The sequence below is a fragment of the Trichosurus vulpecula genome, chromosome 2 (assembly GCF_011100635.1).
Source record: "Trichosurus vulpecula isolate mTriVul1 chromosome 2, mTriVul1.pri, whole genome shotgun sequence".
Lineage (NCBI taxonomy): Eukaryota > Metazoa > Chordata > Mammalia > Diprotodontia > Phalangeridae > Trichosurus > Trichosurus vulpecula.
In genome coordinates, this window is record NC_050574.1 from 378193127 (window position 1) to 378206039 (window position 12913).

At 37.8% G+C, this 12913-nt stretch overlaps 1 protein-coding gene across 5 annotated transcripts in view; it reads right to left on the reverse strand.

Annotated features, from left to right (window-relative positions):
• Positions 1 to 506: 506 nt before the first annotated feature.
• Positions 507 to 12913, reverse strand: part of CBS (cystathionine beta-synthase) — a 41256-nt gene continuing 28849 nt past the window's right edge. For all 5 annotated transcript variants that reach the window (XM_036745006.1, XM_036745003.1, XM_036745004.1 and 2 more), the window contains 3 exons: positions 11581 to 11689; positions 6181 to 6265; positions 507 to 848 (listed from right to left, as the gene is read on the reverse strand). In XM_036745006.1, the coding sequence (XP_036600901.1) occupies positions 739 to 848; positions 6181 to 6265; positions 11581 to 11689 (304 nt within the window). In that variant the 3' untranslated portion in view covers positions 507 to 738. The remainder of the gene's footprint in view (positions 849 to 6180; positions 6266 to 11580; positions 11690 to 12913) is intronic.

Sequence of the window (12913 nt, forward strand, 5' to 3'; positions counted from 1 at the left end):
TCTTGTATTGCATTTAGTCTGTGGGTGCTGTACCTCCCTGCCATGCCATTTCTCTCCTTAGAAGTATAAGCCTACCAGGGATGTACGTGACTGATGATTTAGCAACTGAACCAATATCCCCAATTTTTTTTTTATTTAGGGAATGTATAGAAAGCAAGTGCTGAATCCAGAACAATATACCCAGATAGCAGAAGCCCTCTCCTCTCTGACACCAGGGCTGTGACTAGGGGTGAACTGTGTGCTTCGTAGCTTTTTTCCTTTGGTAACAGAATTGGTAGATAATGGATGAAATTGCCCATTCCTCTTGATATGTCCAACCAGCCCAAGTCTTATTTTGGACAAGCTAATAATTTTGTCATATTTAGCAAATTTCACCCTCTATGTTATTTTAGAGACATATCCTCTAAAAGAAAATTAGATATTTTTTAAAACTGCCAAACTAATTATAATATGAATAGATGTATCTCTGGAAAGGCTTAAAAAAGAAAAATTGATAATTCCAGTGATAAGGTTAATGTTTCTTTACTAGGTCAGATGCCACTCTAAATGCTATTTATTGGCAAAATATTAAAGCAATGCTCGCTGTGTTCCCACAGCAAGTTTATCTCTTGATATTAAAAAATGTCATTCTAGAAACACAAATGGTAAGAACACTCCAAGTTAGCAGAAAAACAGAAGAAATAAGAAGATGGCTTCGCAGTTTTCCTCTAGTGGCTTCTTTTTGTAGAATACTCAAGATTAACTTGTCTTTTGTTCTCTTTCTTGGGAAGCCACAAAATTCAGCAGATCAATGGCTGTGACAACACCAAACACCATCTGCCTTTGACTGGACTTACCATTGCTGTGATCTAGGGATATAAAGGAAAAAGCAACCTTAGTAATTTCCTAGAAGACTTAAGAAGGAACTAAACATCAAATCTTTCTTAGGCAACTCTCACTCCCCAAGGCCACATGTGGCCTTCTAGGTCCTTGGGTGTGGCCCTTTGACTGAGTCCAAACTTCACAGAACAAATCCTTTTAATAAAAGGGATTTGTTCTGTAAAACTTGGACTCTATCAAAAGGCCACACCCAAGGACCTAGAAGGCCACAGGTTCTCCACCCCTGCCAGGCCCATTCATTCAAAGAAACTGTAACATTCTTGTCCAAATTAGAGAACAGCTCGGTTTGTAAACAACTGCCCCTCAGATGACTTTGCCTCAGTATGTTCCAGAGTAGTGAGAGGCAATCTGACGTTTACCTCTAACTTCTCCCAACCCTCAGATAAGGTATTATTTCTAAAACAATGTAGTCTTACATGTAAGAAATTCAATACATTATCTTAATCCGGAAATATTAACCACATCTCTGAATAAGTGTTATCGTGGCTAAAAAGTATACCAGCCAGCTGTAATGGGCTTTAAAAAAAATCTGTGTTTTCATGTTTTATCATTAGACCTCTGGAATACTGGTTGGTTATGACACAGACAAAGAGATCAGCACAAACTTGTTTGGCCATTCCTCTGTTGATGAGGAGCCCCTCAGATTCCTATTCTTCATCACCTGAAAGAGCTATAAATATTTTTGTGTATCCTTATGGTTTGTTTTGCTTTGGACCAATCTCTCCCTTAATCTACCCACCCTGAAATTCACCCTCCTTGCTTCTCCCCCTTTCCCTGTTGAGTGGAATGTATTTCTGTACCCATTTGTATATGCATTCTTCCTTCTTTTAACCAACTTGGAAGAGAAAGAGGTTTAAGTGTCAGCCATCTGCCCTCCCTCCTCTTTGTTTATACAGATGTTTACTTGTGCGCCCTGATTACTTAAGATAAGTCTCACTAACCCTGTTTTCCTTCCCTGCTCCTAACCCCCCACCAGGGTGTTTCTCTTTCTCTCTCCCTTCTTTGCTTAAACTCATCAAGATATAATAGAACCACTCCAAGGCCTTGTCTAATTGGACTTCATTTATGAACCCTGATGATGACAAGGTTCAGAAGGGACACATGTATCGTATTTCTTATATTTCAATGTAAGTTGTTAATCCTTGTTTAGTCCTTCATCATTGCTCATTCATTTTTACCTTTTTTATGTTTCTCTTTCCTCCTCTTGTTTGAACTTCAACATTTCTCCACAGTGCTCACCTTTTCATCAGCAGTGCTTAAAAAGTTCTCTATTTTATTAAAAGTCCATTTTTCCCCTCTGTAGCATGATGCTCAGTTCTACGGGGTATGTTATTCTTTGACTGTAAGCCCCATTTTCTTTGTGTTCTAGAATACCGTATTTGAAGTTCTCTTCTCTTTTATAGTGGTGGCTGTTAAATCATATGTGACCCTGACAGTTCTACGGGGTAGTGTTATTCTTTGACTGTAAGCCCCATTTCCTTTGTGTTCTTGAATACTGTATTCCAAGTTCTCTTCTCTTTTGTAGTGGTGGCTGTTAAATCATGTGACCCTGACTGCGGTCCTTCAGTACACAAATTCTTTCTTTCTGACTGCTTGCAGTATTTTTTCTTTGACCTGGAACCTTGGAATTTTGGCTATGATGTTATGTTCCTGGGAGTTTTCATTTTTTAAGGCTTCTTACAAAAGGTGACCATTGGTTTCTTTCCATTTTGCCCTCTGGTTCTAATAGATGTGGGCAGTTTTCTTTTAAGAATTCTTGAAATAGGATGTCTAGGTTCTTTTTTTGGTCATGGTAGTCAGATAGTTTTTTTTCTCTTCAAGATGTTTTCCTGGCCAGTTGTTTTTAGTATGAGACATCTTACATTTTCTTCTTTGTTTTTCAGTCTTTTGACTTCACTTCAATATTTCATGGCTGTTATTTGGTCCATTCTAATTTTTAGGGAGTTTGTTGCCTGGCAAAATTTTGCATCTCTTATGCCAAGCTGTTAGGCCCCTTTGTAATTCTTTTTTCCATAGCTGTCATTTCTTTTCCATTTTTTCCAATTATAAAAACATTAAAAAAGGATTTTTTAAAAATCCCTTGCTTCCTCTCTTCCAGGAATTCCAGTTGAGTTTATGCCCAAGCTGTATTATTATCTGAGGCTTTCCCTGTAGATTTTCTCAAATTATTCTCCTCTTCCATGTTTAGATCTTGAACATCCCTGCCGCCATAATAGCTCTTCATGGTAGAGATTCTTTTTTCAATGCTCATTCTTCTAGCCTATACAACACTTCTGGAGGGAAGATGCGGGTTGGTCTCATTGCTGCTTTTGTAGGGTATTGAGTGTTGTGTGGTTACAAAAACATAGGTATAAATACAATTAGTACTACTACTACTACTACTACTACCACCACCACCACCTAACATTTACATAGAACTCTAAAGTTTACAAAGCCCTTTAGAAACATTAACTCATTTTGAACCTCACCACTACCTTGTAAAATAAGTACTGACATTATACAGATGAGGAAACTGAGGCTCAGAGAGGGTAAGTGTACATACCTGAAATCCCTCCTACTATTTCTGACAAGGACTGGTCCTGTGCTGTAGGAGCCAAGTGTATTAAAGTTGAAATGTTAGAAAATGGCCATGTCAAAGAAACCTCACTGGCAATCTCCACCACTGGAAAAATAACTCAAAACATTCACCCTACTATTGAAGGTAACAGTAGGTAAGAAACTATAAACAATTCTGAAAAAAAAATCACCATTTTAATAAATTAATGGCTAATAATTGCCTATATAAGAATGTGGAATTTTTTTTAACTATAGAGGTAAAACAGACATGATATCTCTTTGGTATATCCAGTCCTTATGGCATGAGTAGTAACTTGGCACTCATTTTTCTTCAGTAATGAATACCATACAATAGCCCTTACAAAGTACCTCAATAATAATAACATAATTTTTACACACACACACATACACACACTTTGGGTGGAGTGGAGTGACGGGTCTGCACTTGTGATTTCATCAATACGAGGAACTCCAGCGAAGAAACTACTCTTCTTTCCAATAGCAGATCATCAAATCACATGTAACACAGTTTTGGAGAGTTGACTAGAGACACTAAGAGATTAAGTGAGATGCCCAAGGTCGATACACAGCTAGCATATATGTAGTAAGGCTTGAACCCAGGTCTTCCGGATTCGTAGGCCAGTCCTCTATTCATTACCCTATGTAGCCTCACATTTATACAGAATTTTAAAAAAGCTAATAAAGCATGCTTTGCTGTTGTTCAGTCGTTTCCAACTTTTCATGACCCCATGGACCACACCATCCATAGGGTTTTCTTGGCAAAGACACTGGGGCGGTTTGCTCTTTTCTTCTCTAGTGGATTAAAGTAAACAGAGGTTAACAAGGTCACACAGCTAGTAGGTGTCTGAGGCCATATTTGAACTAAGGTTTTCCTGATTCCAAGCCCAGCACTCCATCCACTGAGCCACTTAGCTACCTCACAAAAAACATTGTAAGGTGGGTGGTACAAGTATTATTATCTACATTCTACATATGAGAAAGTCAAATCTCAGAAGTGACTTGCCCCAGTTACAAGACTTGTAAATGAGGATGGAGTCAGAATTCAAAACCAGGTCTTTTGACTCTTTCAGTACTTTTTTTGCAGTGTATTATACCTCTATGAAGATAAGAATTCATAAAGTAAAATTAACATTTGCAAGGTAACCAAAACAGTAAGTAAGCAGTTTCAGTAATGAACATTACATTGACTCAAATATTTTCCTGGGTTTTTCCTTTAAATGTAAGATTGCCCTTAGTCTACTTAAGTAACTTTTATAAAGAAGGTCAAAACTTCTAAACACATGACCCCTTTAATGTTCTTGGCTCCAAAGCACAGGACTAGAATCCTGGGAAGGTCAACCTTACAGGTGGACGACACAATTTGAAAGGTGCAAAAAGATCAAGAATCTGAAAATAGCCTCCTATAGCCATGGTAATACCTTCCCCACTACCTGGAACAAAATTCCTCCTACCACACACACTCTCACAGCCTACACCTTTGACCATCTCCCCCCAACCCCTTCTCTATTTCTTTCCTTCCTTCTCAAAGCTAGAAGGCAAACTCAGAGACCCTTTAATTCAATTTGTAGAGAGGGTCAGATAGTAGAGGTAGGAGCACTATCTCAAGAAGGCTACTGTTAGTGCACGCCTTTCACTGTGTGGAATAAAAAGAGGGAGGAGAAAGAAGCTGGAAGGAGTGGGGGACGTGTCTCCTCCAGCCTTTTCCCATGAGCATTTTTTTTTTTTGGCATATGAATTGACTGTAGATTTGGAAAGCATTCAGAACCAGGTGGAACTAATTAAGGGAAGCTTGATTAGGAGAGGCTTGTTTGTAGGAAGGCCCACACCCTTTTGCTAATGAGGTCACTAGGGTTGTGAGTATATATGCTCTGAGGGTAGCCATTAAGCTAACTCTCTCAGAACTGCTGGCAAGCAGCCAGCTAGGATTTATGAGTGTTTATGGGAAGGCCCCAGTAGAGGGGAAGGTTATGGGGTAGCTTGGCTACCTGCTGTGATATTGTGTTTTAAGTTCCTTGCTGTTATGATAAAGTGGGCTCACCAGTTTTGGGATATAATTGCTGCTATGTTGTATTGGAGTTATTGGTTTTGGGATTTGATCCTCTGGTGTCTGAATAAATGTTCTGCTTCTTCTGCCTTCTATATAGAGAGTCTCTCATATTCTGAGATACAGAACTATACAGGCACATTCATGGTCACCATCAATATTGTGACACTTGCCTTACTGATACAGAAGGCAATAAATATTTCTAAAGTATCTACTATAAATTAGACACTCTGCTAAGTGGTTTAGAAATATTATCTTATCTAATCCTCAAAACTACTGTGTGAGGTAGATGCTGTTATTGTCCCTATTTTGCGGTTGAAGAAACTAAGGCAAACAAAAGTTATGTGATTTGCCTAGCATTACACAGATAGGAAGTGTCTGAGGCTGGATTTGAACTCCGGTCTTCTGACTCCAGGACCAGAACTCTATTCACTGTGCCAGAATGTAGCAAATTTTCCTGCACATGTGGCTAGAACTTGCTCCCAAGTGTCTAATGCTAAAGAATAAAGGGCAAGGGTATTAAGTACAGAGAGACTGTTTTAAATTATTTCTTTCCAAAGAATTTCAAGTTATAACAACAAACAAAAAAATAGGGAAACTCCAAGATCCCTGGATTTTGGCCTTACACCTTATCTCAGGCTCTCAGGATTTCCACAGAGGGAATAACAAAGTAAACTTACACTGAATCTGTTCATGAACCACTAGAGCAAAATGGTCAATCTCCAGGATGTGGGAGAGCAGCCCCAGGGTGTCTGTCAGATGAATCTGCAAAATAAAGAGTATCTATGTTTATGCAGCCTCTTCACTACCCCAGAGAACCCTACCTCACTCATATCCCTTTGAAGGTTTGTTGGACAAAGAGGAAAAAGCTATGAGATTCCTGCCTCCTTTAAGGTCTTTTAGTTTCCACATTTAGCTACTTTGAATGGGTACATACAGGGGAAAAAAGAGAAAAGTATTCTTTTTAATTTAGAATATAAACCTCCAGTCAAAGGCTTGACTATCTGAAAATTATGATACTCACCTGAAACCTACACACCACCTTTTACCACAGACAAATGAGCACATTCACCTGTAGCTCCTTAACATTGGTTTTAATCTCTTTTTTTTTTGAGGGGGGAAGGCAGGGCAATTGGGGTTAAGTGACTTGCCCAAAGTCACACAGCTAGTAAGTGTGTCAAGTGTCTGAGGCCAGATTTGAACTCAGGTCCTCCTGACTCCAGGGTTGGTGCTCTACTCACTGTGCCACCTAGTTGCCCCACATTGGTTTTAATCTCAAAGATTTGGGAAACAAAATGGAGAAAGATGAGAAGAGAAGCACAATAGAAACTGGTAAATGGAAAAAAGGTTCATTTCCTTAAATGAACCAAGGAACAAAGAAAAAGATCTTAACATTCTACTAAGGAGAAAATTGAGAGGAAAACCTACATTGACCAAAGAAAAATGGCTGAACTGTCAATGGCTACTTTTTTCCTCAACAAGCCCCCCCCACCCCCCAAGGTGGACAGCTAGTGGTGAATTTATCAGTGGACATGGACAAAAGTCACCAAGGATAGGTAAGGATGAGTTGTAATCTGAATTGAAGAACTATATTAATGAGAGCAGAGATCCATTTGAATATTTGAGAGACCCATACCATTTTGTGCCTTGATAAAATTAGGTACTAGTGAAAAACAAAACTGTCGAAATAAAGCTTGTCTGAAAATCAAAAGCTAAAATGAATAAATTTAAAAGAATGTATTTTTAAAATAACCAAAAAAACTTTCTAGCACTGATTGAACCAGGAGCTTAAAAGATAAGAGAGAAGAGAAAAAATAAAGGGAAATAAAAGTTATTTTCCCACTAGCATGTGTGTATATCTTGTACATACTGCAAAAATTTATACATCTGGGAGAATAGAGACTTATTTTACAGAGAAAATTGTCAAAACCAACCAGCGAATATTTGTTATGTTAATTATGAATTAACTGGAAGGAAAATAATAGTTACAGCAGAGTATGAGTTCTTCCTATAACTCAGTAACATTACATGCATAAAGATCATTAATTTGCCAAAACTATGCTAATTAAGAAAATCAAAAGCCCTTGGCTTTGTTCATGACCAACAAGGTCAGGTTTCTTTTGCACAAATATTTGTTAAGCTAAACAAAGTTTCAACGGTGCTTTCAGTTTTGCAACCAAGCATTCAGCAAACCATTGATGAGTTATTAAATGAGAATTAAAAATATAACAGCAAAGTGAACAAATGTGACACATAAGGCGAGTCATTTCAGAACATCCAATCCTAAGGACTTTAACCACTAAAGGGTAGAAATTACTTAAGAATAAGTTTTTCCTCATAGCTAGAGTAGTAGGAAACTTAATGTTTACTTAGAGTCAATCAGTCCTCTCCTCTTGTCAATAGAGCCTTACTGTAGATTCGATACATCCCATGAGAAATCAGAGTTTTTAAGAGATAATTTTGGCATGATGGAAGGAACTCTAAAGTCCTACCCAAAAGGAGAAGCACTAATTTGGAACATGTCTTCCTTAAGATTTCACTGTGATTTCATTAGTTTACAGATCTCCTGGTGAGGAAATTCTCTCTACCAATGCAGGTCAGCCACTGTTCTGCTGCTAGTGAATTGCAGCCAGGGTCACACAATATGAGTTGAACTTAAGTCCAGGTTGTATTGACATTTTATCCACAGTCCCAAGTTAAAATGTGGTCCCATACTCTCCCCAGGGGAGGGATGATCTATGATGGAGCAGTAGGTTTTAAGTATAAAGGCAGAAGAACGCAAAGCACCTAGCTAACAGTATGAACACACTGGTAAAGAGACATGTAGACTTCAGTAGCACGTCTCTGGGGAGCAGGCTCATTGATGATAGGTGTCTGTGGGTGGATATAAAGTTCCCAGTGCCTTTCTACAGAAGCAATTGGTTGCTGCGGCCCTCTGTTCCTATATGAAAGCTCTCCTGTCATCCTAGGAGTCAGGAGCAGAAATCTAGAGAGAACTAAGAAGTAAGCTATATTCCTGGGAGAAGACAGAATCGGGGAATGCAGGGGAAGGAGGAACTGGGATGAGAAGGGAGCAATGGATGGAGAAAGGAAGGGCTCCTGAGGAGCAGGGCCATTGCTGCCACTAAGGCCTGAGCTATCAGGGGCAGAACTACATAGGAGTTCCACTGACTAGATACAGAAAAGACTGGAGCACTCTGTCTGCTGAGAATGAAGAATGACAATAGGAACATTCTCCTTCCCCTCTCTCTCCCACTTCCTGTCCACTAATTCCAAAGCTTATCTATGCTTCTGTAGAGCATTTTTTTTATATAATGCTATACGCCTAATCTGACATGGCAGTGATAGGACTGATTCTGCAGGAGAAGTGGAGAGGGGGGTGTCTCCTTTTTTTCCAGGAGCACAAATGCTTTCTCCAGAACACATGTATATATTCTCTCTCTCTCTCTTTCTCTCTCTCTCTCTCTTTCCAGCAAGAACGATCCAGTAATATCATAAATGGAAACAAAATGTAGATTTGCCTAACCAGAAACATAACTTCAACCTTATATTTAGCAAAGGACAAAGATTCTATGTTGTCATTAGCAGGTCCCCTTGGAGCCAGAAAAAGGTGTTAATTTGCAGTGAAGAAACAATATATATGCTATATATGCTAGACATCTTAGTATAGAGGAAAAAAACAATGAATGAATTGGATTTCTATTCCTGGCTCTAATACTAACAAGCCGTGTATAACAATAGTCCTCAGAGGACCAAGTAAGGAAATGTTATGTGAAAGTGCTATGTAACTCCCAGGAATGTTAACCACAGATATTTAGGTGCTGATTTCATTATTTTTTTTCTTTATGAAGGTAGTAAGTGAGGGAGAAGAACTACAGGATATGATGGAGGAAAAAACAAACACTTCATAATCATGAATATGAATAGGATGAACTCATAAAACCCAGAAGGGTAGAATAATGGAGAAGGGTGGGAGAATAGATTACACAATAAAACCCAGTAATTTGTTGTTTATAGGAAATGCACTTAAAACAATGGGGCTTACAGAGAAGAAATGAGGGGTGACGGTAGAATTTATTATCTTGGCCAAATTTTAAAAGCCGGAATTGTCATACTGATCAAAACAAAACTAAAAGAAGATTGTGATAAGGAGGGATACTACAGTTAAGAGACACTGTAAATAACAAAACAATAGTGGTATTTATGCACACACACATATATACACAATGAATGAAGACTAACACCTAAATACTTAAAAGGAAAAACTAACAACTATAAAGACTAAATAAATAGTAAAATAATATTTTCAGATGGCTTAAATGTGCTTCTCTCAGACTTGGATAAATTTAACAACAACAACAAAATAAGAAAGAAATTAAGGATCTTAACAGAATGTTAGAAAATCTAGGTATGATAGATCTATGGCCATTACTGAAGCGTAGTCTTAAGGAATGCATCTATTTTCAGCACATATAGATATAAAGTACCCATATAAAAACTAACCATATACTAGAGAGTATCAAAAAGCTTATTAAAGAGCCTAAGTCTGCCAAAAGGCAGACTTAGTAAACACATTTTAAGAAATATTATATAAACTGTAAAATGCTATCTATGCGAATGTGAGGAATTTATACTTTTATTCTGAAATGTACTAGGTAAGCACAAATTCTCCCCTTTGGCCACTGTGACTACAAGGACTAAGAATTTGGGTGGATGTGGTAGGTTCAAGTGGGAGGTGGTGGTGGGAAAGTGTTTTCTCCTTTGTTCATCAGATTATAGCCAAGTCTAAAAAAAAAAAAGAAGCCTTGCCACATTGGAAGGTATTTTGCTCCAACATATTCAAGGCTATACAGAATTTTCTCTTCAAACCTCCCACTACTTCCCAATTAAAAACTAAATAAGAGGGTTGAACGAGTAAGGAAGCACAATAAGAACTCTTTTCTTGCCAGGACATTAGCCATATCCTGCAAAAATCCAAACCTGGCTAAGAAGATGCTTTGTGGCTTGAAAATGATCCCATAAATATATCAACTAGCCTCCACCAAAGAATTTAAAATGTAGCTCAAACCTCACAACTTCCAGTTCTTCCCATCTGTTTTATCTCTTCTGACATGAGGGCAGGGACTGTTTTATTTATCTCACTATTTTTCACATCCTAGCACAGTATCTTACACAAAGTGGGCGCTGGAATTTAATTGAATCTGTAAAAAATTACTCTGAAGAGAAGGCGAATTAAATTCTTGAATGCCCCCATTACTGTCCAGCTACTGAAATCACCAGTCTTTAAAGGCTGAGCTCAAGTGCCTTGTAAGAATAGCTTTTATTTCTCTCCAGTCAAGAATGATCATTCTATCTGCAGACCTTGAACAGAACTTGTCATGCTCCTACCTTATGTCACTACCTTAGGACAGTGCCTGGCATAGACACTAAATTCATAAAAGAAAATATATTTAAAAAAATTAATACTAACTCATTAACATGGGAGGTTGAAGGTTAATACCTGAAAGATTTATGGCATTTTCTGAATGGGAATTTTAAGAATATGCATATTTCTTAGCATTACATTGTATTTTATAGAAAAATAGGTTAGGTTCTAGAACACATGGAAATTGTAAATTAAGTTTAAAAACTGAAGGAAAAAAAGTCCAGTTAAGCACCAGAGATACAAAGGCAAGAGAAAAAAAAAAGAAAGAAAATAAATAATAAATACAATAAATTCATATTCCCTTCCTTCTCCCACGTATCATTAGTTTAGAATAATCATTTAAATATGTCTTTACCCCTCACCCTAATAGAATATGAACTTCATGAGGACAGGTACTATGATTTATTTAATCTTTACATTGTTCTCCGTGCATAGCACAGTGTTCATTGCAGGTACTTTATAAAGGTTTTGTTTAGTTGAAATTCCATAGTGAATTTCTCACTACGAACGGTCATTAGTGAGTGAGCAGTTTTTGCTCTAGAAAGTGTTACTGGTCTTTCAGAGTACACTCTGATAGAAAAAAAGGCCCATGTAATGTCAAGTACAGGATTATGTGTCTGGTTATACATGCTAGGTGAGTAAACCACATTTTTACCTTACGAAATTGCTTATAGATGACTTTGCTGACTTGGTCTGAAGGCTGAACCTTTCCAGCAAGCAAGGACGAAAGCATATTACCAAGAGTGACCATTCCCAATATCAAACTGTAGGGATATAGAGAACACAGAGACATACATCTAAAATAGAGGAATGTGAATCTTCTTTCTCCAGTCGAACAACATCAACAGAATGCTCAAGAGGCTACCATAAGAGTCAGAAATGGTTTTGTCCTTTGTGGCCTTTATGTTTCCTGCTTTATTTAAAAAAGAAAGAAGGGAAGAGAGAAGGAAAGAGAAGAAAGAGAAAGAACGAAAGAAAGAGAGAAAGAAACAATAAAGAAAAAAGGAACAAGCATATCTCATTTCTTTGTTAATCAGTTTTGATCTTAAAACTTTTCATTTGACAAATAATAGAAAAGCCCTAAATGGGTGTCATTACTCACTAAGTGATCAGAACTTTCAGAAGATTATATAAAAATAGAATGAGGAGTTGGTGAGTACTTCACAAAAATACATAGGAGTCTTTGGTACGGACAAACCTATTTTGTATCAAATTCTAGCCAACAGTAAACAAGAACCAAGATTCCAATGTGCCAATTCAGCAACTGAGTCTGTAGTAGAATCCAGAGGCTGACACAGATTTATTGCAGGTCACACAACAAACTGACAGGCTAGCAAGCATCAGTACAAATGGACTTCATGCACCAGTCAATTAGTTAACACAGCGATTGTGCCCATCAACAAGCACTCAGTGAATAAGGAATTCAGCTGATTGACCCAGGAACCCTTTTTATTTCATCCTCATTAATTTTACATACCACTTATACACAATTGGTACAATTTGAATCTGGATTTTCCTCTTTAATTTAAATTGGTTCTCTAGGACAGGGCCATGTCCTCTCTGGCACTATGTAAAACTAGGCTCCTATGCTAAAGTAATGCAAGACTTGTTGATTAATTTGAACTGCTAGACTCTTAAGTCCCAAGTAGACAAGGATTGTTTCTTTATTATTCTTATATCTCTCCCAGAACCTAGCACAGTGGTTTGCCTTACTGTTACTAGGCAGCTGCTAAATACATGAATGAATAGTCCCACATGTTCCTCAGGTTTGCCACAATGTTGAGGGAACTGAAGGAAGCTCTACATTTGGTGGATCCCCTGTAATGAATTTTTATGGGCAAACATGCTAGAGCTGGACAGGATGCACTAGCACCTGCATCTCGGGAGAGAATACCTACAAAATGAAATCACTGGAGTATTAGAGGACTGAATGATATGGAAAGACCTATTTATTCTCAGTCACCAATACTACCTCAGTTCAGTGAAAT